This window comes from Oncorhynchus tshawytscha, linkage group LG33 (assembly GCF_018296145.1).
Source record: "Oncorhynchus tshawytscha isolate Ot180627B linkage group LG33, Otsh_v2.0, whole genome shotgun sequence".
Lineage (NCBI taxonomy): Eukaryota > Metazoa > Chordata > Actinopteri > Salmoniformes > Salmonidae > Oncorhynchus > Oncorhynchus tshawytscha.
The window spans coordinates 17,881,936-17,907,675 of record NC_056461.1 but is presented as its reverse complement, the minus strand read 5'-3'; the positions used below and the strand labels follow the sequence as shown (position 1 = coordinate 17,907,675).

General features: G+C 43.7%; 1 protein-coding gene across 3 annotated transcripts in view; it reads right to left on the bottom strand.

The window, feature by feature from the left end:
• The window catches only part of LOC112234449 (voltage-dependent N-type calcium channel subunit alpha-1B-like), a 213,817-nt gene that overhangs the window by 84,967 nt on the left and 103,110 nt on the right, over positions 1-25,740 (bottom strand). For all 3 annotated transcript variants that reach the window (XM_042311164.1, XM_042311163.1, XM_042311165.1), the window contains exons 6-8: positions 15,214-15,317; positions 1,615-1,730; positions 1,229-1,318 (exon numbers count right to left, since the gene is read on the bottom strand). In XM_042311164.1, the coding sequence (XP_042167098.1) occupies positions 1,229-1,318; positions 1,615-1,730; positions 15,214-15,317 (310 nt within the window). The remainder of the gene's footprint in view (positions 1-1,228; positions 1,319-1,614; positions 1,731-15,213; positions 15,318-25,740) is intronic.

Here is a 25,740-nt window from a genome sequence, read left to right as displayed (position 1 = left end):
AAAAAGGGGAGTGGAAGAGAAGAGAGAGAGAGTGGAAGAGAATAGAGAGAGAGAGTGGAAGAGAAGAGAGAGAGAGTGGAAGAGAATAGAGAGAGAGAGTGGAAGAGAATGGAAGAGAATAGAGAGAGAGAGTGGAAGAGAAGAAGAGAATGGAAGAGAGAGAGAGTGGAAGAGAATAGAGAGAGAGAGAGAGAGTGGAAGAGAAGAGAGGAGAGTGGAAGAGAATAGAGAGAGAGAGTGGAAGAGAATAGAGAGAGAGAGAGAGTGGAAGAGAAGAGAGAGAGAGTGGAAGAGAATAGAGAATGGAAGAGAAGAGAGAGAGAGTGGAAGAGAATAGAGAGAGAGAGTGGAAGAGAATAGAGAGAGAGAGAGAGAGTGGAAGAGAATAGAGAGAGAGAGTGGAAGAGAATAGAGAGAGAGAGTGGAAGAGAAGAGAGAGAGAGTGGAAGAGAATAGAGAGAGAGAGTGGAAGAGAATAGAGAGAGGGAGTGGAAGAGAAGAGAGAGAGAGTGGAAGAGAATAGAGAGAGAGAGTGGAAGAGAATAGAGAGAGAGAGTGGAAGAGAATAGAGAGAGGGAGTGGAAGAGAAGAGGAAGAGAATAGAGAGAGGGAGTGGAAGAGAGAGAGAGAGTGGAAGAGAATAGAGAGAGAGAGTGGAAGAGAATAGAGAGAGAGAGTGGAAGAGAATAGAGAGAGAGTGGAAGAGGAAGAGTGGAAGAGAGAGAGAGTGGAAGAGAATAGAGAGAGAGAGTGGAAGAGAATAGAGAGAGAGAGTGGAAGAGAATAGAGGGAGAGAGAGAGAGAGAGAGAGAGAGAGAGAGAGAGACCAAATAGAGAGAGAAAAGACTGACAAACAAGATTTAGTGAAGGGACAGCAGACACCAGAATGAGACAAGCATCTCATTACAGCAGTCTTCCTGGACCTTAGTAATCACTCACTGATACTCTATCACATTGTAACAGTGTATCAAACCCTATAACCCAGGTGAAAGAGAACCAGACCACATTCATGGAACCCTGAATATGGCATAAATCGAATTGAGCGATTTATACACCACAGAAAGACATGGTGCAAAATCGTCAGGATCTGAAAATGGAGGGCGAGGCAAGTTCATGGAAATTGTGAATCATACCTGATTGTGCCTTTTTTACCATAAGGTACCATGGTAGCCCAGTAGGGTACCATGTTAAAGCAGGCCACAGTTTAGCCCTTCAGCCCTCTTTTCACCTGGGAGGTTCTGTTTCCTCTTGTACCACGCACCGTCCAGAGGGGACTTCTCCTCCGCGTTCTCATCCTCCTCCGCCAGCAGCACCTCCTCTGGAACAGGAGAGGACAGGGTTATACACCACGACACACACACACGAGCGCGCACAAAGGAAACACACAATTACACATACACACACATACACACACCAACTGTACATACCTGTGAATACCTGTCACCATCCTAACAACATAAACTGAGTAAATCAAACATTATGAACACCTTCCTAATACTGAGTTGCATCCCCCCACCCCCAAATGATAACCAAGTGTCAGGAAAGACTAAATTTAAGACTAAACAATTTAATCAACATATTGTGTTCCTTCAAAGAAGTGGAGGTGAGCCTGACCTGCCTTGCATATCCACTCCAGGTACCCCGTCAGCTCTCTCTCTATCTGCTGCTGTCTCCTCAGCTTCAGAAAGTCCTGCCTCTTCTCCACACGCTCTCTCTCTTTGGCAAACTCCCTGTGAACACACACGCACGCACAGAAGCACGCACACAGACACACACCCTTTAAACTGACATGTTAATACACTGGTTCATTTCTGTGTTCCACTCCATCCACATCGACAGGCCTGTAAGATGAGCAGGTCGAGAGCTTCGAGTTCCTCAGTGTCGTGAAGAAGGCACAACAATGCCTCTTCCCCCTCAGGAGGCTGAAAAGATTTGTCATGGGCCATCAGATCCTCTAATAGTTCTACAGCTGCACCATTTAGAGCATCTTGACTGGCTGTATCACAGCTTGGTATGGAAACTGCTTGGCATCCGACCGCTAGGCGCTACATAGGGTAGTGCGTACGGCACAGTACATCACTAGGTTCGAGCTCCCCACCATCCAGAACCTCTATACAAGGTGGTGTCAGTGGAAGGCCCGAGAAATTGTCAAAGACTCCAGCCACCCAAGTCATAGACTGTTCTCTCTGCTACTGCATGGCAAGCGGCACCAATGCACCAAGTCTGGAATCAACAGGACCCTGAATAGCTTCTTCCCCCAAGCCATAAGACTGCTAAATAGTTAGCTAAATAGTTAACCAATAGCTACCCTGACTATATGCACTGACCCTTTTTGCCTGGTCATTCTATAAATAATGGGGCCAATGTGTGACATTTCCACATGTGTACTTAGAGGAATAATACCAGTGAATATATGCAAAATTGACCCATAACTCCACCTATACAATACCATAGCCCTAGGACTATACACCTTTTAAGTGGAGTTCATACAGACATTGGCAAGTCAAATTCAAGGACTTTTTCACGCACTTGTTTGTAAACCAGGTTCCTTTTTTAATGGAAGGATTTGTATGGAAAGCCAAGTTTAAGCCAACATTAGCTGTTGTCTGTAATATACATATGAGCAAACATACTGAATTGTAATTGGATGCATTTTTTCCCGCCGTTTCATACTGCACGATGATTGGTTAAGGCCACCCAGCTCCAAAATCAAGTTAAAGTTGGCTACCCCTTGTACTTTTCTTTTGTCGGTGTAACATGGAAAACAAAATGTATTTGTCATGTCATTTCATTACCAGATAATATTGTGAATAAGCCCACTAGACTATGTAGTTGTTTGTCATTATATCCAGAATAATGTATTGGAATAGCATTGGGTGTTGCACAATAGTCTATCCTACACAATTGCGCACAGTAGACTCGGTGTCCAATCCAAGGCACAAAAACATATGGAAACCATGAACCCATTATCTTGATGCTTTCTCAGTCAAATCTAACGAGACCCTGCTGTAAATCAAGCAGACAACAACAAATTATCAACCTCAATTCGCTAGTGATATTAGATCCAACGTGGATCCCGGCACAACTGTCTTCACCGGAGTAACGAATGAGACACCAAAATATTCTGGACATTCCTAGCAAACAACTTTTTCCCAGCACTTGGGTTGTTGTTGATTTACATGCTCTACCACAACAGCTGAACGCAGTGGCGATTTTAGCATGCAAATCTTGGCGGGGCTAACTAAAAAAAACATGTTTTTAGATGCATGCCAGCAAAGCCACTACACAACACTAAACAATACACGAATTGCACTACAAACGATGCCCACAAACTGTTAGGGTGTACATAAAGCTGTCCCAACAGCATAGTCCCAACACCAGTCTCAACACCTTACCACTGTTACACCTGGCTATCAGCAGAGCCTTGTCTGGCAGCGAAACAGTTCATTTAGCCTCATTTACTGCCATTAAAAAATAACATTGCTGATATGGCTGACTTGCTTAAACAAATCTGGTTTCTACTGACAAACTATGGCATAAGGAGACAACGAGTGGATAAGAGGTAATCCGTAATTTAGATTAAGACATTAATGAGCGAGCTAGGACGGACATAGTCAGCAGATAATGAAAGCTCTTACAATATTTGATGGTTACATTTCTCTAAAACAGGCTATTGGCTACATATGCACCACCGAGTCAGAACAGTAGAGGGAGAAAAGGGACCAAATTATTTGGGTAAGGCACATGGGCTACTAACAGCCTACTACACAACATACACCTAGTATTACTTTCTTAGCTACAGTATACATATCTCCCTGGCAAATTACATCATTTATGCAGCATCATACAATACATTTTTGGACACCTTGTTGTGCTGTGCTCACTTGAACAGGAAGGTGGTGCGGCGGTCCTTCGTGGGCAAATTTTGTCATCAAAGTCTGGAATTCTCTGGATTTATGGTGCTTTCAAGACAACTGGGAATTTTGGAGAAAAAAAAACAGGTTGAATCATGATGACGTCGGTGATCAGGTTGGCACTCTAGAAAGAGGCCCGAGTTCCCGACTTGCAATTCCGAGTTGAATGTTCAAAATGTATTTTCCCAATCAGAGCTAGTTTTTCTCCGAGTTCCCAGTTGTCTTGAACTCACTGAAGTCAGATTTCCCATTTGACTTAATTTTTGTGGCCATCTGTGGCCAATGGCCTTGAGCCTTCTTGGATGGGGACTGTCCCCATGAGTGACAGAACACTGAGCCAATCACGGCGCAACTAGAGAACATTACCCAATCACGGCATATTTGGGGACTTTATAAGTTGTTGAACCTCGTAAGGATCGGCCCCGTTTTTTCAATTTTCGCCTAAAATGACATACCCAAATCTAACTGCCTGTATCTCAAGCCCCAAAGCAAGGATATGCATTTTCTTGGTACCATGAAAGGAAACACTTTGAAGTTTGTGGAAATGTGAAAGGAATGTAGGGGAATATAACACATTAGATTTGGTAAAAGATAACACAAAGACAAAAACCTTTTTTGTATTTTTTTTGTACCATCATCTTTGAAATGCAAGAGTAAAGCAATAATGTATTACTCCATCCCAGGTGCAATTTAGATATTGGCCACTAGAAGGCAGTAGTGTATGTGCAAAGTTTTTGTCTGATCCAGTGAACCATTGCATTTCTGTTCAAAATGTTGTATCAAGACTGCCCAAATGTACCTAATTTGTTTATTAATAACTTTTCATGTTCAAAACTGTGCACTCTCCTCAAACAATAGCATGGTATTCTTTCACTGTAATAGCTACTGTAAATTGGACAGTGCAGTTAGATTAACAATAATTGAAGCTTTCTGACAATATCAGATATGTCTATGTCCTGGGAAATGTTCTTGTTACTTACAACCTCATGCTAATCGCATTAGCCTACATTAGCTCAACCGTCCCACAGGGGATCCACCCATCCTGAAGAAGTATTAACTAAATAACAACAGGATAACATACACACTTAATACATGAGACAAAGTTCCCAAGCAGACATTTACAATACTGTGGCTTTCAACACCACAACATGGAGAGGGAGAGAGAGAGAGAAAAAAATAAATGATCGTCGATACATTTCAGAACTATTCTCACATTAATTATATAGTTTGCACACGAACCACGCCCGTTATGAATAATAAATCATGAATGTATTTAAGTGTGGGTGCCTTTGATCGTTGTGTAGTCCTGAACTACAGAGTTCACTCTGATCCATTTACTCCAAAAGCTGCTTATTTGAAGATAAGCTAGCCAGCCGGGCCAATGGCTGGCTTGTGATTTGGGTAGTAGCATGGTTTGAAGAGCGAGACATTTTACTCAGGACAGCTAATCAGCTGTACCAGTGATTGTCTGAGAGTGGAGTTTGTCGCCTCTTCCTCTTCGTGTTGGTATTCAGGATTCAGACCACGATGGACATGAGCTGCAGCTCTCCGTCTCTCTGGTCTAAAATAAGGCGAGTTTATTTATTCACCTAGTGTTGAGGTTCAAAGTTACAACCATTTCAAACATGCATCTACCGCCTCATGTTTCCTGGTCTAATGTTAATTTCATTGGCAATGCTTTTTATGCACTCTCGTCAAAAGGGGATTGTTCCGTCAGTCTGACACGCTCTCTGACCTCTTTCAGGGAGTTGCTACTTACAATGAACAGTTTATAGGAGATAGATTCTCTAATTCATCCTAAAATCACATTCATATCTTAACAAAAATACTTTCATTGTGTTTTATATGCACAGCGGATTGGATGGAAACTTGACAGATAAAGGGGATATACTTTCCAAGTTACAGTATTTTGTCCATACAATTTTTTATGACATAACAAAATTAAAACAAATACAGTGGTGAGTAAAAGTATGTGGACCCTTTGGAATTACCTGGATTTCTGCATAAATTGGTCATCAAATTTGATCTGATCTTCATCTAAGTCACAACAATAGACAAGCCGTGTGCTTAAACTAATATCACGCAAATTATTGTAATTTTCTTGTCTATATTGAATACATCATTTAAACATTCACAGTGTAGGTTGGAAAAAGTATGTGAACCCCAGGATAATGACTTCTCCAAAAACTAATTGGAGTCAGGAGTCAGCTCACCTGGAGTCCAGTCGATGAGACAAGATTGGAGATGTTGGTTAGAGCTGCCTTGCCCTATAAAAACACTCACAAGAAGCATTGCCTGATGTGAACCAAGTTATTTCTTCCACCTCACAGAACTTGAGGTACGAACAAATTTCATGTTCCGGAGAAAGTAAAAAAGATCAGTGAAGAATCCAGCTACGAACTGGTCCGTTTGTCAGAACTTGGGGAAACTCATGGGAGACGGTGTGGCCACATTACCATAACGCTGTTCATATAATAGCCTCAGATATGAGGTTTACATCTAATTGTTGTATAAGATGAATGAGTGAGTATGATACTGTTTGTAAAATTGTGTAATATGATATTGGACTGTTTAATGAAGGAAAATACAATTCTATTTTGATTTGAACTAAATCAGAGGACCGCCCCTGAGCCCAGTTAGGGTCAGGCATCCTTGGACAGCCCCTTTTCTGCAATTCCCGAATAAAACCCAACTTTGAGAAATTATCACCAGACCATGTTTTTCTCCATTAGGAGAGGACGAAGCTTGCAGACCATTGCTGAATCTTTTAACCATACCACGTGGTTAAACTCTTAGATAATCGATACAGACAGAATAAGAACATGTCTATTAATTACTAGTCTGCAGCTAGGAATTCGGTATCATTGAACGCGAAGAACGACCAACATCCATTCTATAACAAATGAATGAATGAATGTCACTCTGAACTATCCCCTCTGAGAGAGAGAGAGAGCGAGAGAGAGACTCTCCATCAGAAACAAACTTTTCACCAGCGATCAAGATGACACACTTAGCGTAAATATATATATTGATTGCAATTGTTCCTGAATGAGTGAGCGTTCATGTGCAAAGGATTAGCATTTCAATTGTTATAATTATCACTCTGTAGTGACTTCTTAGTCGACCCCCACTTCCTCTTTTGTCTAACAAGCCGCCATGCCGGTTTAGCCCACTAGGGCACATTCTCCTATCATTTCTTGTAACCATATTTACTATTTGTTTATGCATTTCTGTGAATTACTTAGTCAGTAATAAATAAATGATTTAAGACAATTGATGTATGGATGACTCATAGTGAAGATTGGGTTCGTGCAGATAACCAACCATTTACGATGTTTGGAATGAGACTAACGTGAGGTAAAGTAAATAAATCATTAATTCGAAGACTAATTGATCAGATAAAATATCTGAAAAACTATTTTAGGAAATGATAACTTTGTAATCTGAATTTTTTTCCTTGGTGCCCCTACTTCCTAGTTAATTAGTTACATGATTAATCAGTTGATCGCGTAATACTAATTACAGAGAATCTTTGATAAAAACTATAAGTCTTCAATTTAATGATAGTAAAGACACGACAATGCTGGAAACGGTTACAAAAATATCTCTAAAAGCTTTGATGTTCATCAGTCCACGGTAAGACAAATTGTCTATAAATGGAGGAAGTTCAACACTGTTGCTACTCTCCCTAGGAGTGGCAAAGATGACTGCAAGAGCACAGCGCAGAATGCTCAATGAGGTTAAGAAGAATCCTAGAGTGCCAGCTAAAGACTTACAGAAATCTCTGGAACATGCTAACATCTCTGTTGACGAGTCTACGATACGTAAAACACTAAACAAGAATGGTGTTCATGGGAGGACACCACGGAAGAAGCCACTAATGTCCCAAAAAAACATTGCTGCACGTCTGAAGTTTGCAAAAGTGCACCTGGATGTTCCACAGTGCTACTGGCAAAATATTCTGTGAAGAGATGAAACTACAGTTGAGTTGTTTGGAAGGAACACACAACACTATGTGTGGAGAAAAAAGGCACAGCACACCAACATCAAAACCTCATCCCAACTGTAAAGTATGGTGGAGTGAGCATCATGGTTTGGGGCTGCTTTGCTGCCTCAGGGCATGGACAGCTTGCTATCATCGACGAAAAAAGGAATTCCCAAGTTTATCAAAACATTTTGCAGGAAAATGTCCGCTAATTGAAGCTCAACAGAAGTTGGGTGATGCAAGAAGACAACGACCCAAAACACACAAGTAAATCAACAACAGAATGGCTTCAAAAGAAGAAAATACGTCTTCTGGAGAGGCCCAGTCAGAGTCCTGACCTCAACCCGAATAAGATGCAGTGGCATGACCTCAAGAGAGCAGTTCACACCAGACATCCCAAGAATATTGCTGAACTTAAACAGTTTGGTAAAGAGGAATGGTCCAAAATTCCTCCTGACCGTTGTGCAGGTCTGATCAGCAACTACAGAAAATGTTTGGTTGAAGTTATTGCTGCCAAAAGAGGGTCAACCAGTTATTAAATCCAAGGGTTCAAATACGTTTTCCACCCTGCACTGTGAATGTTTACACGGTGTGTTCAATAAAGACATGAAAACGTATAATTGTTTATGTGTTATTTAAGCGGACTGTGTGTGTCTATTGTTGTGACCTAGAGGAAGATCAATGTTATGACCAATTTATGCAGAAATCCAAGTATTTCAAAAGGGTTCACACATTTTTTCTTGCCCACTGTATGACATTAGTTTTCTATAGCTTCCAACTGACCATTCCCCACATTGTTATGTTAGAAATATTGTTCCAGTATCCACTTTTGATCATGTTAGAGTTTTGGCGGGAAAACTGTCTGTGAAACACAAAAACACAAACACATTCCAAAGCCATTCCTTCACCAAACTTTACAGTTGGCAATATATGCATTCGGGCAGGCAACATTCTGCTGGCATCTGCCAAACGCAGATTTGTCCGTCGGACTGCCAGATGGAGAAACGTGAGTCATCACTCCAGAGAACACGTTTCCCCTGCTCCAGAGTCCAATGGCTGAGAGCTTAATACCACTCAGCCGACGCTTTGCTTTGTGCATGGTGATCTTAGGCTTGTGTGCGGCTGCACGTCCATGGAAACCCATTTTATGAAGCTCCCGATTGTGCTGACGTTGCTACCAGAGGCAGTTTGGAACTTGGTCAGTGTTAAAACTGAGACAGTCTCGTTAAGTGATCTTGTGGCTTTACGTGCTTCACGGCTGAGCCATTGTTGTTTCTAGACGTTTCCGCTTCACAATAACGGCACTTACAGATGACCGGGACAGCTCTAGCAGGGCAGAAGATTTACAAACTGACCTGTTGGAAAGGTGGCATCCTATGAAGGTGCCACGTTGAATGTTACTGAGCTTTTCAGTAAGGCCTTTCTACTGCCAATGTTTCTCTATGGAGATTGCATGGCGGTGTGCTCGGTTTTATACACCTGGCAGCAATTGGTGTGGATGAAATAGCAGAATCCACTCATTTGAATGGGTGTCTACATACACTATTTATACAAAAGTATCTACCTCAATTACCTCGTACCCCTACACATCGCCTCAGTACTGGTATCCTGTGTATATAGCCAAGTTATTGTGGATTGTGGATCCACTAATTGTGGATTTATTCCTTGTGTTATTATTTTCCAATATTTCTATATTTTCGTCTCTGCATTGGTGGGATGTGCCCGTAAGTAAGCATTTCACTGTTAGTCTAAACCTGTTGTTTAAGAAAGCATATGACAAATAAAATGTGATTTGATTCCTCTCCTCTCTGGGAGTGACCTTTACTTCAGAGGGCTTTAGTTCACCAGACCACCACACACACACACACCTCACAGTTCACACACCCACTGTAGAGGAGACCAGGGCAGCACGTGCAGCAGGGTTATGAAAGGACTCTTTGAAGGGCCAAACACACGGAGAAACAGACAAAGAGAAAGACACAGCCGTGTGTCTCACTGTTAAAGCGTGGGTGTGGATTAGGTCAGCTCACAGATAAAAGGGTTACACAACTATTTAAATGTGTTCACACACACACATGGACCCACGCACACACCAACTCATTCCTTAGGCCCAGATAAAGTTCTAGTTACCCATAGGAACCCAGTTGTCTCTAGACTAATGACAATATACATGGAATTATTCCCTTTTCTTCCGACTGGCTGTTCGAATCCTGTTGAGACGGTCCCAGTGTGTGTAAAAGAGTGTGTTTCACTGTCAGACAATGGGCTGGACAGACCACTGAGCTCAAAGAGAAGATCCAGGAACATTTTGATGAAAGGCAAACACAGGCCATTTTAAAACTCAGGGGAGACAGAGAGAGAGACAGTGACAGAGGAAGAAAGGGGCAAAGGAAGATAAAGATAAAGAACGGGAGGGAGGAAAAGAGAGAAGAGTGAAAAGAGAAAAGAGGAAAAGAGAGAAGAGTGGGAGAATGATGACTAATCTATCAGCAGAATTCTATATGACTATTTTCATTGTCATTTCAGTTAAGATGCATTTCCTGTCAGTATGCAGAATTTAAAATAAATGTGGTATCATGTGGTATCACCAGTATATATTATGATGTTCCCCAAGTGTGCCACTGTCTACACAATGCCATATCTCTCTTAGCTCAAGCACTTGAGTGATGGCTGAGATTCTACTGTGGTAAGCTGGGGAATGTCAGAGCGGGGGAGGCTGAGGCAGAGTCATTGGGTTCACGAAGGACAGAAGAGATGGAGAAGCAAATGAGAGGAGAGAGGGATAAAGATATCATTAGAGTGCTGAGTCACACACACACAGACAGTCTGTTTACAGCTAGAGTGGGGACACTTTCAAAATCCTATTTTCCCTAACCCTTAACCCTAAACCTAACCCGAACTCATACTTTTAACCTAACCTTAACCCTAACCTTAACCTTAACCCTAACCCTAACACGTCTAACACATCATTGTGATCTCTGCAGCGCTGTTGGCTGGTCGTCATTGACCTTGAGGAGGTTTAAATACTGGTATACACTGATTTATAAGGCCATATTGGGTAAAACGCCATTTTATCTCTGTTTGTTTTGGTCAGGTCAGTAAATATCAATTACGGTCCCATTCTCATTTGCTTCCAACAGTACCTAAAATTAGAACAGGTCATGGTAGAAATAGTTTTAGTTACTTAGCTCCGTGGTCCTGGAATTCTCTCCTGAACATTTAAAAATGTGATGATCTAGTTTCGTTGGTGGAATTTAAACACTTGATCAATGTATATATCATAGAAGAGTGTAATTGTTTTTAGGCCAGCTGTTTTTAGTCAAGGCTTTCGTGTTTTAATGTCAAATGTTTTTGTAGTATTGTATGTGTGCTTATAGTTTTGTTTAATGTTGTGTTAGTGTATGTAAGTTGTCTCTCTTGAAAAAGAGATGTTATCTCAATGAGAAAAACCTGTATAAATAAAAGTTGTTTTTTTTTAAACTTAAAAACAACTAACCCTAGCTCCTAACCCTAAAACTAACCCTAGCTCCTAACCCTAACCCTTAACGTAATTCTAACCCTAACACTAATTCTAACCCTAAACCCCCTAGAAATAGCATTTTGACCTCATGGGGACTAACAAAATGTCCCCAGTTGGTCAAAAAAAAAAAAAGTTTACTATTCTTCTGGTTCCCAAAAGAATAGTTAAACACGCCCACACACGCACGCACGCACGCACGCACGCACGCACACACACACACACACACACACACACACACACACACACACACACACACACACACACACACACACACACACACACACACACACACACACACACACACACACACACACACACACACACACACACACACACACACACACACACACACACAGAGGGGAACTAGCCATTCACTGAATAGGAGCTCAAGCTTCCCAGAACACATAAATACAGCACCTGACCAGAGACACTACGATGCTCTCAACAGAGGGCTGGTGGGAGACATTGTGTGTCTGTGTGGGTGTGTGTTTGCGTGCATTTGTGAGCGTGTGTATGTTCCAGACAAAATGTTAGTATGTGTGTGTGAATAATGCACACAGCGTTAAAAGAGGGAGAGAGAGAAACAGGAAAGAAGACAGTGAGAGAGCGGGAAAGAGACAACAAAAAAGAGCGAATGTTGACCCAGACTTAGCGTTGCTGGGGAGGGGATGGAAGTGGATTCCAATAGGCTTTTCATTAAGATAAAGAGGAGCCTCAACTCTCTCCATATTTACACAGCTATTCCAACGGAAGGCGGGTCATTTCATTATGGTAATGCTTGCTGTCCCTGTAAATTCACATCTCTTTAAGGGGAAGCTCGCCCACTCAGGCTTTTAGGCTTTCAGCCTGAGTGGGCTCCGCTCAGCCATTCCACTGGAGACACAGGATTACACACACACACACACACACACATACACACATATATATATACAGCGCATTCAGAAATATTCAGACCCCTTGACCCTTTCCACATTTTGTTACGTTTCAGCCTCATTCAAAAATTAATTAAATAGTTTTTTCCCCCTCATCAATCTACACACAATAACCAATAATGACAAAGAAAAACAAGTTTTTAGAAATGTTTGATAATTTATTTTAAAAAACAACAACAAACATATCACATTTACATAAGGATTCAGACCCTTTTGAAGCCCATTTGGCAGCGATTACAGCCTCGAGTCTTCTTGGGTAAGACGCTACAAGCTTCTGTCTCAACCTCTGTCAGGTTGGATGGGGAGCGTTGCTGCACAGCTATTTTCATGTCTCTCCAGAGATGTTCGATCAGGTTCAAGTTTGGGCCCTGGTTGGGCCACTCATGGACATTCAGAGACTTGTCCCGAAGCCAGTCCTGCGTTGTCTTGGCTGTGTGCTTAGGGTGTGCTTGGGTCGTTGTCCTGTTGGAAGGTGAACCTTCGCCCCAATCTAAGCTCCTGAGTGCTCAGGAGCAGGTTATCATCAAGGATCTCTCTGTGCTTCGCTCCATTCATCTTTCCCTGGATCCTGACTAGTCTCCCAGTCCCTGCCACTGACAAACATCCCCACAGCATGATGCTGCCACCACCATGCTTCACTGGAGGGATGGTGCCAGGTTTCCTCCAGACGGAACGCTTGGCATTCAGGCCAAAGAGTTCAATCTTGGTTTCATTCTCATGGTCTGAGTCCTTTAGGTGCCTTTTGGCAAACTCAAAGCAGGCTGTCAAGTGCATTTTACTGAGGAGTGGCTTCCATCTGGCCACTCTACCATATCCAGGACTGATTGGTGGAGTGCTGCAAAGATGGTTGTCCTTCTTGAAGGTTATCCCATCTCCACAGAGGAACTCTGGAGCTATGTCAGAGTGACCATCGGGTTCCATTTAAGAATGATGGAGGCCACTGTGTTCTTGGGGACCTTCAATGGTTCAGAAATGTTTTGGTACCCTCACCGAGATCTGTGCTTTGACACAATCCTGTCTCGTAGCTTTACGGACAATTCCTTCGAACTCATGGCTTGGTTTTTGCTCTGACATGCATTGTCAACTGTGGGACCTTATATAGACAGGTGTGTGCCTTTCCAAATCATGTCCAATCAAGGACCACTATTATTTTCACTACATATTTTACCTCTTGGGGATGTCATTCGAAAACATAATGTTAACTTTCACTGCTAATGCGGATGACACACGGCTGTACATTTCAATGAAACATGGTGAAGCCCCAAAATTGCCCTCGCTAGAAGCCTGTGTTTCAGACATAAGGAAGTGGATGGCTGCAAACTTTCTACTTTTAAACTCGGACAAAACAGAGATATGTTCTAGGTCCCAAGAAACAAAGAGATCTTCTGTTGAATCTGACAATTAATCTTAATGGTTGTACAGTCGTCTCAAATAAAACTGTGAAGGACCTCGGCATTACTCTGGACCTTGATCTCTCTTTTGACGAACATATCAAAACTGTTTCAAGGACAGCTTTTTTCCATCTACGTAACACGTCTACAAAAATCAGACATTTTCTGTCCAAATATTATGCAGCAAAATTTAATCCATACTCTTGTTACTTCTAGGTTAGACTACTGCAATGCTCTACTTTCCAGCTACCCAGATAAAGCACTAAATAACCTTCAGTTAGTGCTAAATACGGCTGCTAGAATCCTGACTAGAACCAAAATATTTGATCATATTACTCCAGTGCTAGCCTCCCTACACTGGCTTCCTGTCAAGGCAAAGGCTGATTTCAAGGTTTTACTGCTAACCTACAAAGCATTACATGGGCATGCTCCTACCTATCTCTCTGATTTGGTCCGGCCGTACATATCTACACGTACACTACGGTCACAAGACGCAGGCCTCCTAATTGTCCCTAGAATTTCTAAGCAAACAGCTGGAGGCAGGACTTTCTCCTATAGAGCTCCATTTTTATGGAATGGTCTGCCTACCCATGTGAGAGACGCAAACTCGGTCTCAACCTTTAAGTCTTTACTGAAGCCTCATCTCTTCAGTGGGTCATATGATTGAGTGTAGTCTGGCCCAAGAGTGTGAAGGTGAACGGAAAGGCTCTGGAGCAACGAACCGCTCTTGCTGTCTCTGCCTGGCCGGTTCCCCTCTTTCCACTGGGATTCTCTGCCTCTAACCCTATTACAGGGGCTGAGTCACTGGCTTAATGGTGCTCTTCCATGCCGTCCCAGGAGGGGTGCGTCACTTGAGTGGGTTGAGGAAGTGATCTTCCTGTCTGGGTTGGTGTCCCCCCTTGGGTTGTGCCGTGGCGGAGATCTTTGTGGGCTATACTCGGCCTTGTCTCAGGATGGTAAGTTGGTGGTTGAAGATATCCCTCTAGTGGTGTGGGGGCTGTGCTTTGGCAAAGTGGGTGGGGTTATATCCTTCCTGTTTGGCCCTGTCCGGGGGTATCATCGGATGGTCATAATTGGTTATTGGGGTAGAAAAACTATGTAATACATTTTAGAATAGGGCTGTAACGTAACAATGTAACGTAACAAACAATTTGTGGAAAAAGTCTGAATACTTTCCAAATGCGCTGTACATGAACACAAGCACACACACGTACACGCACATTTTATCCCCACAAACACCTCCCCCACTACTTACCCTGTCAATAGAGTGGTTATAGGGGATAGGGGAACGTGGCTCTAGTTGTCATCCTGTCCTAGCTAATAAAACGGGTGGTTTGTATGTTAAGTGAAGTCCATGCCTCCCTATAGACCCTATGTCTACAACCGTAGGAATACAGTATGTCTTGGGTGTGAGTGAATGTGTGAGTGACTGCGTGTTTGTGTGTGTGTGTTTGTCTTGGGTCAGACTTACCCTGATAAGACACCCAGGACCAGGTTGAGCATGAAGAAGGATCCGATGATGATGAGGGGGATGAAGTAGAGCCAGTTCCAGGTGTTCCCCGAGGCATCATTGGCCTGCACACACACACGTACACACACGCACACACACGCACACACGTATATATGTACACACACGCATTCAGAGAGAGAAAGAGAAACAAAGCCATATAAGTAAAAGCAAGGTTTATCAGGTGTCCTCGAATGTTTGCAGTTGGTCAACGTACAATATCTGCTTGACGGATTTACTATACTTGTGACTGTCGTTGTGAACTTGGATTAGTTTCAGGCTAATTTGTGTAACAGCTCTTGGTAGCGGTCTTGCTAATTTGTGGGAGTGTTGTATTGTAGGGGGTGTTTTCTTCACCTCTGCCAGGCAATCACCAATCAGTGCTGGGAGGTGTGTTTGGAGATTTTCTCTTATTATTATTTACCTATTTATTTTCAATGACAGCCTAGGAACAGTGAGTTAACTTCCTTGTACAGGGGCAGAATGACAGATTTTTACCTTGTCAGCTCAGTGACTCGATCTTGCAACCTTTCGGTTACTAGTCCAAAGCTCTAACCACTAACCTACCAGCCCCTTTTCGCCTCCTCTCTCGCCTGTCCATCTCCTCATATTAATTCCATGTAGTCACTGTCATTTGTCCACTCAAGCTTAACATTGTTGTCATCTATCGTCCACCAGGTGCCCTTGGAGAGTTCCTCAATGAGCTTGACACCTTGATGAGCTCATTTCCTGATGATGGCTCACCACTCGTACTGGGCGACGTTAACCTCCCAACGCATGACTTCAATTCATTTCTTTCCATCTCTTTCTTTCCACTCTTGTCCTCTCATGACCTCCTTCTTTCCCAGTCACCTCCCACTCACAAGGCAGGCAATACGTTTAACCTCATCTTCACCAGAGGCTGTTCTACGAAGCTCACTGCAACACCCTCCATGCCTCTGATCAAGACTTTGTTTCTATTTCTCCCCATCTCTCCTCAAACCCTCCCCACTCAGCCCCTACCCAGATTGGTATGCGCTGCCAGAATCTTCGCTCTCTCTCTCCCGCTACTCTGTCCTCTTCGGTCCTATCCTCTCTCTTCCTTTTGCTAAATCCTTCTCCCTCCTCTCTCCTGACTCCTGCCATTTCGACCCTACTCTCCTCCCTTTCTGTATCCTTTAACTCTCATTATTCCCTTTCCGGCCCGACCTTCGCTTCCCACTCTGTGGCTGAGTGACTCACTGCATGTTAACATAACAGGGGTGCGGGCAGCTGAGATGAAATGCGGAAACCGAAACTTCTGGAGGACCTATCATCCATCCACTCCCTCCTCTCTACCTTCTCTTCCTCTCTATCCACTGCTAAAGCTGCTTTCTATCACGCTAAATTTTAAGCTTCTGCTTCCAACCCTGGGAAACTCCTCTCTACTTTTTCTTCTCTGCCTAATCCTCCACCCCCTCCCTGTCTGCGGACGACTTTGTCAACCACTTTGAAAAAAAGGTTGACGACATCTGCTTGTCATTCACTCAGACTACAGAATCCACTGGTCCCACTACCCTACACCTTGACCTCTTTCTCTCTCCAGATGAAATCTTGCGACGAACTGCTCCCTTGACCCCATCCCCTCCTCTCTTCTCCAGACCATCTCTGGAGACCTTCTCCCATTCCTCATATCCCTCATCAACTCGTCCTTGACCACTGTCTTCCCTGACCCTCTGACTGCAAGATGGCCAGAGTTGCTCCCCTCCACAAAAAAAATAATCAATCGACCCCTCTGACATCAAAAACGTCTTTCTTTTCTTTCCAAAACACTTGAGTGTGCTGTCTCTGACCAACTCTCTCAATACATCTCTCAGAATGATTTTCTTGACCCTAACCAGACAGGCTTCAAGACAGTCTACTAAACTGAGACCGCTCTCCTCTGTGTCACAGAGGCTCTCCCCTCTGCCAAAGTTGACTCTCTCTCCTCTGTTCTCATCCTCTTAGATCGATCTGCAGCCTTCGACACCATGACACATCCGATCCTCCTCTCCACCCTCTGTGGGTTGGGCGTCTCAGGCTCTGCACACTCCTTGATTGCATCCTGCCTGACAGGTCGCTCCTAAACAGGTGGCGTGGAGAAGATCTGTGTCTTCACCACATACTCTCATGTTTCATGTGGACCCCAGGAAGAGTAGTTGATGCTTTTGCAGTGGCTAATTGGGATCCTAATAAATACCAATAACATACCCCACCGCTAGCACTGACTTTGCGGATAAATACTTTCTTGGGGGAAAGTGTACTTGACACAATTGTGATGTCGCAACCTATTTTAAGATTAATGCTCTAATTGTAAATCACTCTGGATAAGAGCGTCTGCTAAATGACTGAAATGCATGCCTATCTTGTCTGTCGGTCTGTCTCACTGTCTGTCTCCTCTGTCTGTCTGCCTGAGAAAGCAGCTGTTTAATTCGGACCCATACACAATCTAGCAAGGCACTAATCTTTCTAGAGTCACTGAACTCACAGGTATGTCCTGGTACAATACGCTACAGTAGATTACTTGACTCTAATCCAACTAGGCATGCTGTAGTGTTACACACTTATTTCATTCCATGTTGACTTACATTTGTGTCTGCAAGAACCTGGAATTTGAACTACCCATGAGCTCTCCGTGAAATGGTAACTTTTTATTTTAAAGGTCCCTATTATAAACACTATTGTCCTTAAATTGCCTTTTTTGTCAGCATGCTTAGCTAGCTGATGCTAAAACAGCCCATTGGATTCTATGAAAATGCGACGCCTATCACTGGGGCGAGTTGCTGTCGGAAAGTGTTGGAATCCAATGGGCTGCTTTAGCATTAGCTGACCTAGCATGTTGATGAAAAAGGCAGTTTCATTACAACAGTATTCATAAATGCGTACATGACTATTTAGAGATGGATTATTGACATTTACAAAGGTAGGAACAATGATTAATACATGGTAAGTAAACTCTATACAAACGGTTTATATGGTTCACTAAGGGACCTTAATATAATTAGTTACCCATGAAATAACTGCATCATAATTCTCTGTGCACATCCCAAATGACACACCATTCCCTATATAAAAAGTAATACCTAAAGTAGTACACTATATTGGGAATAGGGTGCCATTTGAGACAGCCTTAGATTGTGCATAGGCAGAGAATATCAGTATTGCAGTGGGTAACCTGCAGTATTGACATTGGCCTGAGATTCGTTTATAAAAGCATTACTATCAATCACACCAGTTCAGGTGCCCTCTCTAACCTCCTAAAATATCCTGAATCAATCCTACTCTCCATAGTTGGCCATAGGGTGAGGACTCCATTGATTAGAAAAAATAATAGTAACACCTATTGACCAACAGTTTGTACTGGCCAATTAAGGGAAGTTGGCAGCGGAAGAGGCTGGCTTAACAGAAATAATTAACAGCTCAGTCATTAACCCATAGGGACCTTGTTCGTAACCTGATCAGAACACATTCATGAATGCTAATGATCCATAGAGGCGCAGTAACACACACACACACACACACACACACACACACACCAACACACACACAAACACACACACCAACACACACACATTAAGCAGCATTCCCATGGAGAGGATAAACAGCCATAAATCGACAAGGTTAACGCTGGGTTACGAGAACACGTAATGTACAGAATGGAGTGGGGTTTGTGCTCTTATTTCATTATGCCACTGTATTGTTCCTCCCCCTACATCCATACTAAGTACACACATGCATGCATGCACGCAGGCATGTACACACACACACACACACACACACACACACACACACACACACACATATTATGTCCTACCGTCTCCCTCAGCTGTCACTGTTTCAGCTCACACACAGGATAAATGGCCAGCATCAGCCTCTGTGTTTCGCCTTGCTTTAGCATCCATCAATCCCTTTGTCTCTCTATCGCTTTAACTTCTCTCTCAATCTGTCATTATCTCTCTAGCTTAGCTTTGTCTCTCCATCTCTCCGTCTTTCACTGTCTCATTTTCTCCCCCAGCCTCTCTGGGGAGTGTAGATGTAGGAAAGTGAAAATTAAGTTTAAAAAACACTGTTACGGCAGCTAATGTCAGCTGCAGAGGTAGAAAGCTTTCTTTCCCTGCCTTTTCATCCAACTAGACCGAATTGAAGTGAGGTTCTGAATATTTTGAAACAATGAAGTCTGAAAAGAATAATGCCTCCAGTCACCATTTTAGTCAAAAGTCAATAGGCAATTTTTCGGTACTGCCTCAACAAGATTGTTCAAATTTTAACAGGCCACTTGCAGTTACCTATCAAAGCAAAACCAAGCATCTTTAGGGAGATACAAGGTTCTGTCGTGACTTTTTAATTTGCTACCGTTGTGTCTGTTCACACACAGAGCTGTTGTTGGAAGTCTCCTCGGTTGAGGTATGACCAGGTAGAACTATCTCTCTAAGGCGCAGCCAGGTAATTCATCACCCTAAACTGCATGCTCACAACAAGAACACTCACAGTGGATAAAAGGCCATGTAGGAGGGTAAACACACGTTGTAGAACACAGTGTAGGGTGATGTTATCATTAGTGTCATAACACTGTACACAAAACCCTGATTCTGCAGTGGAATGGTTGACATATTAAAATGAACCTGTGGTGCTTCATGGCTGATATTTATACTGGGTGACATCTATACATGGCTGATACTATAATGACTCCTCTCTCCTCTCACATAAAATTGATTTGCATCGTACTTTGTGCATGTACAAAGAGGTAGATACTGTATATACAGTCACATCTGAAATGATTGGCAGCCTTGATAAAGATGAGTAAAAAATACTTTGTCAAATAAATACAAATACTGAGCTCAACATTTTTTGGAAATTATCTTATTTTATAGTCGAAACTTGATATCATTCGGTCTGCGCTCATGGACTGCCCTCTTCAATTCAAACCACAGGTTTTCCGGAGACTGAGAAACATGGTGAAGCCCCAAAATTGCCCTCGCTAGAAGCATGTGTTTCAGACATAAGGAAGTGGATGGCTGCAAACGTTCTACTTTTAAACTCGGACAAAACAGAGATATGTTCTAGGTCCTAAGAAACAAAGACATCTTCTGTTGAATCTGACAATTAATCTTAATGGTTGTACAGTCGTCTCAAATAAAACTGTGAAGGACCTCGGCGTTACTCTGGACCCTGATCTCGCTTTTGAAGAACATATCAAGACTGTTTCAAGGACAGCTTTTTTCCATCTACGTAACACTGCAAAAATCTGAAACTTTCTGTCCAAAAATGACGCAGAAAAATGTATCCATGCTTTTGTCACTTCTAGGTTAGACTACTGCAAAGAAATTTGATCATATTACTCCAGTGCTAGCCTCCCTACACTGGCTTCCTGTCAAGGCAAGGGCTGATTTCAAGGTTTTACTGCTAACCTACAAAGCATTACATGGGCTTGCTCCTACCTATCTCTCTGATTTGGTCCTGCCGTACATACCTACACGTACGCTACGGTCACAAGATGCAGGCCTCCTAATTGTCCCTAGAATGCAGGGCTTTCTCCTATAGAGCTCCATTTTTATGGAATGGTCTGCCTACCCATGTGAGAGACGCAAACTCGGTCTCAACCTTTAAGTCTTTACTGACCAACCTCTCCCTGTCTGAGTCTGTAATACCAACATGTTTTAAGCAGACCACCATAGTGCCTGTGATACTCATCTCTTCAGTGGGTCATATGATTGAGTGTAGTCTGGTCCAGGAGTGTGAAGGTGAACGGAAAGGCTCTGGAGCAACGAACCGCCCTTGCTGTCTCTGCCTGGCCGGTTCCCCTCTTTCCACTGGGATTCTCTGCCTCTAACCCTATTACAGGGGCTAAGTCACTGGCTTACTAGGGCTCTTTCATACCGTCCCTAGGAGAGGTGTGTCACTTGAGTGGGTTGAGTCACTGATGTGATCTTCCTGTTTGGGTTGGCGCACCCCCCTTGGGTTGTGCCGTGGCGGAGATCTTTGTGGGCTATACTCGGCCTTGTCTCAGGATGGTAAGTTGGTGGTTGAAGATATCCCTCAAGTGGTGTGGGGGCTGTGCTTTGGCAAAGTGGGTGGGGTTATATCCTTCCTGTTTGGCCCTGTCCGGGAGTGTCATCGGATGGGGCCACAGTGTCTCCTGACCCCTCCTGTCTCAGCCTACAGTATTTATGCAGCAGTAGTTTATGTGTCGGGGGGCTAGGGTCAGTTTGTTTTATCTGGAGTACTTCTCCTGTCCTATCCGGTGTCCTGTGTGAATTTAAGTATGCTCTCTCTAATTCTCTCTTTCTCTCTTTCTTTTTCTCTCTCGGAGGACCTGAGCCCTAGGACCATGCCTCAGGACTACCTGACATGATGGCTCCTTGCTGTCCCCAGTCCACCTGGCCGTGCTGCTGCTCCAGTTTCAACTGTTCTGCCTGTGATTATTATTATTTGACCATGCTGGTCATTTATGAACATTTGAACATCTTGGCCATGTTCTGTTATAATCTCCACCCGGCACAGCCAGAAGAGGACTGGCCACCCCACATAGCCTGGTTCCTCTCTAGGTTTCTTCCTAGGTTTTGGCCTTTCTAGGGAGTTTTTCCTAGCCACCGTGCTTCTACACCTGCATTGCTTGCTGTTTGGGATTTTATGCTGGGTTTCTGTACAGGACTTTGAGATATCAGCTGATGTACGAAGGGCTATATAAATACATTTGATTTGATTTGAGATGGCCTTTGCAAAATGTTGATTTTGTGGTTAATTAATCATTTAGTTGTGGATTTTGATGTGTTCTAGGGGTCATTATCTTGCTGGAAAATCCCCTTGCGTCCAAGTTTCAGCCTCCTGGCAGAGGGGAAAAGGTTTTTGGCTAAAATGTTCTGGTACATGGTAGAGTTCACGATGCTGTTGACCTTAACAAGGGCATCAGAACAAGTGGAAGAAAACAGCCCCATAACATCAAAGATCCACCACCACATTGATTTATATGATTTATCGGCATCCTAAGCTCAACTCTGACTTCATTTCTGAACTATCTGAGCTACTAACACTCCTGAGCCCCTTGTGCCCTGCTATGCTGGTGCTTGGAGATTTCAGCAAGCAGTACATGTCGACTCCCCTGACTGCATTCTCTCTACTGGCCTGGCTGATATCCTAGAAAACTTTGGACTCCAACAGCATGTGGACTTTTCCACCCACAACAAAGGCCATACACTGGACCTGGTCTGTACCTCAGGCGTGGATCTGGCAAAACTGGATGGAATGTGTCAGGGCTGTCTGACCACAAACCCATCACCTTCAACCTAGATATTCCTCTACCCACTCGGCACAAGACTATAAACACAGCCCAGCTTACTAAATCTATCTCCAAACTGCCAGTTGGTGACGCTGTGGCTTAATAATACTCCATACTGGATTAAGTTGCTCCTTTGAAAACCTGTCTGGTGTCTTTCTCCAAATCTTCTCCCTGGTACACTGAGGACCTATGCTCTCCCAAAGCAACTGGACATCATCTAGAAAACTGGGCTAACTGTACATTTGAAGATGTATGAGCAACATCAGAAAGACAAAGACTATAAACAGGTCTTAAATGCAGATCAGACAACCTGTAACTCCCAACTGATCAGCAACGGCAGTGCTCATCCAATCTGTGAACAATTCTGCTACCTCAGCCTCCCCAGAAGACTGCAATCAATACCTTTGTTTCTTCCAAAGCAAAATTGAAAACATCAATAACACCCTTTTGTCCTCTTCAGCCCCTGTAGTTGATATGCCTAGTCCTCCACTCCCTGAGTCAAGGTTCGCCACCTTCACCACAGTCACTGCAGCAATGTAACCAAGCTGGTTTGGACAATGAGGCCCACCAATTGTTCATTTGACCCAATCATCACCTTCCTTGTCAAGACCTGCTTACCTGCTCTGGAGCCTTTCTTCACAGAAATCATCAACAAGTCCCTCACCACTGGATGTGTCCCTCCTCAGGTCAAACTCGCTGCAGTCACACCAGTACTCAAAAAGCCTTGATCTGACCATGACAATCTCCAGAACTACAGGCCTATCTCCAACCTACCCTTCCTGAGTAAGCTCCTTGAATGTCCTGTGTCTATAAAACTCCAACAGCATCTGGCAAACCTACTAGAGCCCTTCCAGTCGGGTTTCAGAACTAGACACAGCACAGAGACTGACCGGGTAAGGGTCACCAATGACCTCATGAATGCAAACTCTGGAACTGCCAGCATCCTCATACTGCTGGACCTCAGTGCAGCATTTGACACGGTCATCCATGCCATTCTGCTGGACTGTATGAAGAAGCTCCTGGGCCTGTCAGACACTGTCCTGGACTGGTTCTGGTCCTATCTCACTGATCGCTCCCAGTTTGTAGCCCCCGGACCTAGTAGGTCAGACACAGTGGTGGTCCACCAGGAGTCCCTCAAGGCACAGTCCTAGGGCCACTACTATTTTGTATCTACATGCTTCGACTGGGAAACATCTTGAGGAAACATGGACTGGTCTTTCACCTTTATGCTGACGAAACTCAGCTATATGTCTCCACTGCCACTGCCACTGCCAATGCCATTGCACTCCTGGTCAGTTGCCTGCAGGACATCAAAGTGTGGATGCAGCTGAGTTTCCTGCAGTTAAACAACATCAGCAGCTACAGCCTCAATATTGATGGTGTCAAGGTCCAGTGAGGTTCGCAACCTGGATGTGATACTTGATAGTTAGCTCTCGTTTGAGGCCGACATCAAAAGTGTGACCAAAGTTTAATTGTTACATCTACAGAATTTGACCTTGCCTGCATCTGAGCGACTTATCTGAGCCTTTATCTCATCCCATTTGGACCAGTGGAGGCTCCTCAGAGGAGAAAGGGGAGGACGATCCTCCTCACTGAATTTCATAAAAGAGAGAGTCAATGTGCGGGGGCACCAGTTAGTTGAGGTAGTATGTACATGTAGATAAAGTTATTGAGGTGACTATGCATAGATGACAACAACAGAGAGTAGATCTGTGGATCTATTGGGGTGGTATGCAAATTGGAGTCTAGGGTTTCTGGGATAATGGTGTTGATGTGAGCCATAACCAGCCTTTCAAAGCACTTCATGGCTACAGACTTGAGTGTTACGGGTTGGTAGTCATTTAGGCAGGTTACCTTAGTGTTCTTGGGCACAGGCACTATGGTGGTCTGCTTAAAACATGTTGGTATTACAGACTCAGACAGGGAGAGGTTGGTCAGCACATGCTCGCAGTACACGTCCTGGTAATCCGTCGGGACCTGCGGCCTTGTGAATGTTGACCTGTTTAAAGGTATTACTCACATGCGCTGCGAAGAGAGTGATCACACAGTCTTCCAGAACAGCTGGTGCTCTCATGCATGTTTCAGTGTTATTTACCTCGAAGCAAGCATAGAAGTAGTTTATCTCGTCTGGTAGGCTCGTGACAATGGGAAGCTCTCGGCTGTGCTTCCCTTTGTAGTCTGTAATGGTTTGCAAGCCCTGCCATATCTGACGAGTGTCAGAGCCGGTGTAGGACGATTTCGATCTTAGTCCTATATTGATGCTTGCCTGTTTGATGGTTCGGCGGACGGCATTGCGGTATTTCTTATAAGCTTCCGGGTTAGAGTCCCGCTCCTTGAAAGCGGCAGCTCTAGCCTTTAGCTCAGTGCAGATGCTGCCTGTAATCCATGGCTTCTGGTTGGGGTATGTACGTACGGTCACTTTGGGGAGGACATCATCAATGCACTTATTGATGAAGCCAATGACTGATGTGGCGTACTCCTCAATGCCATCGGAGGAATCCCGGAACATATTCCAGTCTGTTCTAGCAAAACAGTCCTGTAGCTTAGCATCTGCTTCATCTGACCACTTTTGTATTGATCTCGTCACTGGTGCTTCCTGCTTTAATTTTTGCTTGTAAGCAGGAATCAGGAGGATAGAATTATGGTCAGATTTGCCAAATGGCAAGGGAGAGCTTTGTATGCATCTCTGTGTTTGGAGTACAGGTGGTCCAGAGTTATTTTCCTCTGGTTGCACATTCAACATACTGATAGAAAATTGCTAAAACGGATTTAAGTTTCCCTGAATTAAAGTCCCCGGCTACTAGGAGCGCCGCCTCTGGGTGAGCATGTTCTTGTTTGTTTATGGCGGAATACAGCTCAGCAAATGCTGTCTTAGTGCCAGGCTTTGAGTGTGGTGTTATGTGAACAGCTACAAAAAATACAGATGAAAACTCTCTAGGTAGATAGTGTGGTCTACAGCTTATCCTGAGATACTCTACCTCAGGCGAGCAATAGCCCGAGACTTCCTTGTTATTTACAAAATGACGTAGTCCGCCGCCCCTTGTCTTACCAGACACCGCTGTTCTATACTACTACTACTCAGCATGTAACCAGCCAGCTGTATGTTGATAGTGTCGTCGTTTAGCCACGAATCCGTGAAGAATAAGATGTTACAGTTTTTAATGTCCCGTTGGTAGTTTAATTTTCCGCATAGCTCGTCGATTTTATTCTCCAAAAAT